The sequence below is a fragment of the Streptopelia decaocto genome (assembly GCF_964273445.1).
Source record: "Streptopelia decaocto genome assembly, chromosome: 19".
NCBI lineage: Eukaryota > Metazoa > Chordata > Aves > Columbiformes > Columbidae > Streptopelia > Streptopelia decaocto.
Window position 1 is genome coordinate 1,151,787 of NC_138674.1, and position 7,274 is coordinate 1,159,060.

The 7,274-nt window shown below is 59.6% G+C and overlaps 1 protein-coding gene across 1 annotated transcript; it reads left to right on the forward strand.

The window, feature by feature from the left end:
- Positions 1–3,278, forward strand: OPTC (opticin). The gene is made up of 6 exons (XM_082069255.1): positions 1–764; positions 1,119–1,254; positions 2,129–2,287; positions 2,390–2,592; positions 2,691–2,786; positions 2,906–3,278. The coding sequence occupies exons 1-6, from the start codon at positions 543–545 to the stop codon at positions 3,074–3,076; spliced, it is 987 nt and encodes a 328-aa protein (XP_081925381.1). The 5' UTR covers positions 1–542; the 3' UTR covers positions 3,077–3,278.
- The last annotated feature ends 3,996 nt before the right edge of the window (positions 3,279–7,274 follow it).

The following is a 7,274-nucleotide window of genomic DNA, read 5'->3' on the forward strand; positions in this document are numbered from 1 at the left end:
ACCCGCAGGACACAGCCCTGGCAGTGACATCCCCCGAAATGAGCCCTGCATGGGGGGTATCAAGCCCCCCTGCCCCAGAGCATGTGGGTGCACACAGGGGAGATGGGGAACATCTCCCACCCTGAGGGGACCAGCACTGTGCCCCCCGGAACCTGCACCAGCTGCCCCTCCCCAAACCGCCTCCGTATTTTGAAAGAACGCTGCAGAGCAGGGCTGAGCCCGCAGGAGGTGACGAGGGGACAGGCTGGGGAGCGCGGGCAGCCCGGCGACGGGGCCCCTCCTGCACAACCGTCCAGCCGAGCGTGAAATGGGATGAAAAGAAAAGGGACGGTGTAACGTTCCAGGGCCGGGGCGGAGGATGTTTGTCCCCCAGGGTGGCCGCAGTCCCCACCACGGCTGCAGAGCGGGACGTGCCGGTCCTGCCTTCCCGTCCCTCTTTGCTGATTTGCAGCCATTTCAGGGCACCCGGCCGCATCCTGACTTGCATTTCTAGCCCTGGTCCCCAGCGCTGTGCGCGGAGCGGTGACCCCAGCGGGTGCAGGATGTGGGCCCTGGCCTGGCTGGGCATCGCCAGCCTGTGTCTGGGGACAGCCTGGGCTGTCCCCGCCAAGGAGAGGAGGAAGGCGGAGAAGCCAAAAGCTCATCTTGCACTCTATGAAAACCTGGACCTGGACAACTATGACCTGACATTGGACAACTACGGTGAGATCCTTGACCTGAGCAACTATGAGGAGCTCTATGACTACGGGGACCTTGCTCCGAAGGTGAGGGGGACGCAGGAGAGCACCTGGGGCAGGTCTTCCCTGGGTGCATCCTGAGAAAGGGGCTCGGTCCAAGGGATGGATGGGGCACAGCTGGAGAACCAGCCTTTGCACCAGCCTACCAGCCTTGGTGGCTCTTCCACCGCTCTTGCTGGTGGCAGGAAACGCTTTACCCGACCCCAACATCCACCTTGTCCCCTGCCAGAGCATCGCTGCGGGCAGCGGGGCGTGAGGCTCCCGCATCCCTCCGGGCAAACAGGGAGGGGGTTCTGAAACCCTGAGCTAGGGGAGCTCTCCAAGGAGGTTCTGGCTCTCCAGTGCCGCCCGTCCTGGAGCGCTCCCTGGCTGTGTTTGCAGATTGAGGTCGGCACCCTGGCTCCTCGCCCCAAGGACCCCGCGGCTCCCCCAGACCTGGGCACCACGGCTGGAACCCCGAAGCTGCAGCTTCTGAGCACGGCCGGCCCTGTGCCCCCAGCTCCCGTCCCCGCGCAGGGTGAGTGCTGACCCCCAGGGGTGCAGCCACATGTCCCCGGGGGTGACGGGGCCGGTGCCCTGGAGAAAAGGGAGTGAATCCCTTTACCACCAGCAGACAGCAGCAATTTGCTCTGCCAGGGGTGCCGGGGGTGCGTCTTATCACCCAGCAGGCAGGAGGGCTGCAGCGAGACGTTTCTGGGAAACAGAGCTCCAGCAAAGCAGCAACAATTTAATGAGCAGAGGCATTGCGACAGTCGGACAGAGTAGCAATTAGATTAGTGACAATTAAAATCCTGTAGCGAGGGATAAATATCTTTATTCATTTTCTGTCACTCTGGACTGGGACAAATTAAGTAGGAGGCAAAGGGAAATTGTTGCTTTGCTGCTTTGAACTCCGCACTAATGGATGCAGAGGAAAGGGAGCCCGTGGGTGGGGGACGCGGCTTCACCCCTCCTGCCGCCCCCGCCTGCCTCGCTGGACCCTCACGCAGCCCAGACAGATGTTTTGCTCGATGCACAGCTGTTTCCTTTTGTTTCGTTTCCTTCTGTGGATAAAAACAAGGGGGCCATGCGAGCCCTGGGTGTAAGGCCGCTGTGCTTGGCAGCTTTACATCCCCCCCTCTCCCGCTGGAGGGATTTGGCCCTGAGCAGCCTCATTTATTAGCAGCTTTTTTGGCTGGGAGCTCCTTGCCGAGGTGCCCTGGGCTGTTTGGCTGAGGGAGGCGCTGGGGCTGTGACAGCCCCAGGTGCGGGGGACACTGTGTACCCGCGGTGTGTGCAGGGGTGGGCACGTCCATATCCCTGTGCTCTGGGGCGCTGTGCAGGGACGGGGCAGCCGTGCTGTGCCATGCCGTGCCGTGCCATGCCGTGCCAAGGGCTGTCTCTGCCCCCAGCCCTGCCCAGCTGCCAGCTCTGCCTGTGCATCGGCACCTCCGTCTACTGCGACGACGCCGACCTGGAGCACATCCCACCGCTGCCACCAGAGACCACCTACCTCTACGCCCGCTTCAACCGCATCGGCACCATCCGGGCCAGCGATTTCACGGGGTTGAGTACGTCGGGGCGAGGGAAGGGCCAGGCTTTGCATTGGGGCACAGGGGGGATAAGCGGTTCTGCGTGGATCCCTGCTCATCTCCTCCTTCCTCTCCCTCCAGAGAAGCTGAAGCGAATAGACCTGAGCAGCAATTCCATCTCGCGGGCGGACGCGGACGCCTTCCGCCTGCTGCCCAGCCTGCAGGAGCTCATCCTGCCCGAGAACAGGCTGACGGCGCTGCCCGAGCTGCCCCGCAGCATCGTCCGCCTGGACGCCCGTCTCAACAGCATCCCCAGCGCTGGCCTCCAGCCCGAAGCTTTCCGGGTGGGTGCTGGGGCTGCCAGCTGCTTTTGGCCAAAACCTGACATGGGATGGTGCAGAGGGCCAGAGCAGGAAGGTTCATCTCTCCCCTCTTCCCGCAGGACCTGAAGCAGCTGCAGTTTCTCCATCTGTCTGATAACCAGCTGGATTATATCCCAGCACCCCTGCCCGAGAGCCTGCGCTCCCTACACCTCCAGGTGAGATGAGCCCGGACCCAGGTTTGTCTGTACCTGAGTCTAGCAGAGCCATCGCCACCTCCTCCTCTTCCTCCTCCCCAGCCCTTTGAATCTGATTTTGCCTTTCCCTCCCTGGGCAGAACAACAACATCCAGACCATGCACGAGGACACGTTCTGCGACATCCAGGACCACAGCCAGGTGCGCAGGGCGCTGGAGGACATCCGCCTGGACGGCAACCCCATCAACCTCAGCCTCTTCCCCAACGCCTATTTCTGCCTCCCCCGCCTGCCCACCGGCCGCTTCTCCTGAGCCCCGTGGCCCCAGTGCTGGGAAACAAGGGCGAGCATTCCCGCACCCACCGCACCCCACCCAGACCCCCTTGGATCCTGCTGCCCCACGGAAAACATGGGGTTAAGGCAGATGCCTTTAACCCTGGTGTGAGCTGAGCTGCTGTGTAGGCATGAGCTCAGTTCTGGGGCAAACAGAGCAAGGGATGGGCAGCTCTAATAAAATCAAGGCTTTAAAAATGCATTCAGTGTTTCGTTCTCAACACTGAGAGCAGTGGAAAGCCCTTGCTCAGCCCCAGCATCTCCTTTGTGATCTGTGCTGGTTTGCAAAGACATAGATTTCCCTGTGTCCCACTTGTCCTTCAGCTGGGGTCTCCAGCACGAGGGAGGGCGTCCCTGGGTTCGGGCTGCTCCAGCTGCAGAGAACAGCTGGAGCAGCACTGGAGCCTTCGAGCCAAACGCAGGAAAGAGTCAGAAAGAGTTAAAATATCTCGAACCATCCCAGCTTTCAACAGCCGAAAAGAGCTGCCCAGTGGTGAGATATTTTAAATATAATGTATTCATCCTCTATATTTTTATACACATGTAACAAACACACATACCGTGAGAGGCATGACACATCCCTGGAGAATCCAAAAGCCTAAACTGAAACCACTGAGCTCAGCCCACATCCTCCAGGCCCGCGGAGGCAAAATAAGGCGGCTGGAGAAAACCTTGCAAGAAAATCCAGCTTTTCATCCATGGGCACACTGCAGATGCTGCTGGATGCTCCTGCTGGCCATCCTGCCCTGCTGGCACGGCGTGGGCACCGAGCGTGTGTGTGTGCACCAGCGATCCCCTTGCCTTTCATTGCTGTGCAAAACTCAATTCTGGTATGGATTATACTCATCTGAAAGCCAGGGCCCTTGGTAAATGGGAATTTGGAGCCATTCCAGCCTTTCCTTTCAGGCTAGATCTAAACCACCAGCGTTTATTATGGTGTCATGTCACCCTTGAAACAGCTGCATCTCTATCTATCTATCTATCTATCTATCTATCTATCTATCTATCTATCTATCTATCTATCTATCTCTCCTCCTTCCCCATCCACCCTTCCCCCACCTTCCCCCCGTTCTTCCCCCGATCTCATCAGCTCCGCGGGACGAGCGCTGTGAGCCGGGCTCAGCTCCAGCAGGATGGCGCTGGCCAGTGTTCCCAGCAGCGAGCCCCGGTCCTTCGCGTTCATCCCACTAGATGGCAAGGCAGAGTGCTCAGAAATGCCTGACCTCAACTCCGGGCTGCAAACTCCCTCTCTGCTCTTTTCCTCCCTTCTGGGGTGGTTTTAGCATCCCGGGTGGTTTCAGCGTGGCCACAGGTGGGGAGCAGCGCAGGAGCAGGTGGTTGGCAGAGGATTAAAAGGAGCTGCAGAGGGGAGCAGGTTTGCTGAGCGTGGGAGCAGAGTGAGGTAGGTGCAGGGATGTGTTTGGGGGTCGGGGGCTGCTGGCTTTGCTGAAACCAAACTTTTCTAAGAGGGATGGGGTGACTCTGGGGGGTTTTGCTGGAGAGCTGGGATTCAGCAGTACTGTCCTGTCTGCTGTGGCTCTGGGGTCCCCTGGCACCTCTGGGGAGGAGACGGTGGGGCAGCAGGTCTTTGCCTTCCCCAAAGCTTTGGGAGGGGGCTGCTGGAGCTCAGCCCCGCTGTTCTGCTGGTGCTGTTACTGTAATAACTGTGCTCCCGTGTCCTTGTTGCTGCTGGGGGGGGTAAGAAGCCATCACCCATCTTTGCAGCACATGCAGGGAACAGCAGCCCCCTCCCGGCGCTCAGAGCCTCCCTGGGGCTGCAGGCGGCTGTGGGTGTTCGTGGGGCTCTAACCTGGGCACACGGGCTGGGCAGAGGGCTCGTGTCCCGCCTGTCCCGCTCCTTCCCTCCTCCCTCGCCCGGGGAGCATCTCCCCGTAGTCCCCGCAGCTCTGCTCCCGCCGTCTGTGCCGCTCAAGGTCACCTTCCTCGCCCAGCCTGGATTTTCACATATTGATTGCTTGGCGCTCGCAGCCACCGTCTCGGCGAGCTCCCGATCTCACGCCAGCTCAGCATCTTGCTGCTCTCTGGGAGAAGCGTCTCCATATGGGCCCCCCCTCCTCCATCCCGCCCTCTCCCTCCACGCTCTCCTCCCCGCCCCAGCTGAGCATCATTAACCAGCACCAAAACAGAGACGGCAAAGTCTGCAAAACCCAGAGAGCTGCAGCCTCCCTGCCTCTCCGTCTCCTGGGGAGCGTGACACGAGCACACTCCATCCCTTGGCTGGATTCCGGAGGAGCTGGGACAGCGTGCGGCATCCTTGCTGCTGTGCCTGTTTGTGAGCTCCCTCCATCCTCTGCTGCTCAGCTTTGCCCCCGCAGGTCCTTGTCCCCAGGGGGAAATGAGCTTCTCTCCCATCACTGTGACCAAAAAATGAGCTTCTCTCCCATCTCCGTGCCCATCTCTGTTCCTGCTCTCTGCTCCTCACCCAGTTTTCTTTGCTCTCCTCCCACTGGCAGGACCGGGAGCTCCCTGTGCCATTCTGGGCCGTGTCCCTTGGCCACCACCTGGGGACAGAGCCACCTTTTCTGCCCCTTTGCAGCCTCAGGGCCAGGGCAGCACAGCTCACTGCAGGGCTGGGGCCGGCTCAGGAGCAGAGCGGTGGTGACCGGGTTTAGGGACATGAAACAGGAATCGGAGGAGGAGGATGGAGCCTTTGAGCCCCCCTGAAACACAGACAAGCTGGGAAGAGGCCGCAGAGATAACACGGGTCTCCCTGTCCGGGACAGTGGCCGTGTCCATGCCAGTCCTGTGTCCCACCTGTGCCCGGCACAGGCAACCCATGGATTTATTGGCCAAGTACAAAATCCATGGCAGGATGGAAAATGACCACTGAACTGTGGATGCTGACAAGCTCTTGGCCTCCTCCAGACTAGAAATCACCCTTAAATGCTGCTGGGGAGGAAGCGCGGTGGCCCAGCTCGCTCGGCGAGCGCGGCACGGCTGATAGCAGCTTTATTTATAGCACTTAACTGGCCGTTGGCTCAAGACACCGATTTGTGCTTCGCGTGCGATGGTTCCGGGCGGCTGTTTGTGCAGCTCATGGCTGGGGCGCAGGACTGTGCCCGGGTTCAATCGTCCCCAACCCAGGTCACCAGCAGGGGACCAGGCTCCCCCAGATTGACCAGAAGCTCATTTTCCTGCTTATATTTATACAACATCTCATCTGGAGAATTCCTGATTGGTGTCTTAGTGTCTGAAAGGTCGTATTAATACAGCTGTAACGCTAAAGGGATAATTAATAGCGGCCACATGGGGACGGTTTTGTCGCTGCTCGGTTTGCAGATCTGCTCTTTTTTTTGGAAGGATCCGGTGCTGGGATTCATTAGATGGGAGCTGCACGGGCTCTGGAGATGAAAGCGCCGTTCATGGATGATCGCTGGGGTGCAGACAGCTGCCCGGCCCCTCCAGGGAAACTCGACAATGGAAGCAGAGGAGGGGAAAAGAAAATGCTGCTTGGGCTTTTCCTCTCCCTGTTTTCCACTTCACCACTGGAAAAAGGAGGAGGAAAAATACAGCAAAAGGAAGAGAAAGAAAACAAACAAACATGTTCTTTCCCCTCCTCACATCACCTTCCCTGTACATTGTGGATGTTTAGCATGAAATTAACCTGTAGAACACCAGCCCCATCCCTGCAGCCCGTTCTGGGTCTCGCCGGGCTGGGGTCCCTGCAGCACCCCGGGGTGTCCTGTCTCCTCCCCCCCAGCCAGCGGGACTCCTTGCCATGAGATGCCACCGAGGCACAGTTATTATTAGCAACGTTGCGTTGGGTCTTGTCAGCAGGAGCCCTGACGCCTGGGAAGGCTCCGCCACGGGCGGCACGTGTCCCCACCCGCTTAACCCAGTTCTGCACGGGGGAGAGCTCGGGGGGACTGGGCTGGGCTGGGGGCGCAGGGGGGATGCTGAGGAGGGGGAGTCTCTGCTGGAAGCACCTTGCCCAGGGAGATGCGGGTGCTCTGGAGGATGCTCGAGCCTGTGCCGTGTCCTCGCTCCTCCTGGGGGGTGAAAGCTGCTTGGTGTCTCCCCAAAATGGGGATGTTTTCACCCCGATGCTGCTCCCGGCATCCTCCCACATCTCTCTGACTGGCAAGACATGATGAAATGGAGAAAAACGCCAATAAGTACAGGTCTGCGATGCTGCCAGCCAGGCGATCCCGGGGCTG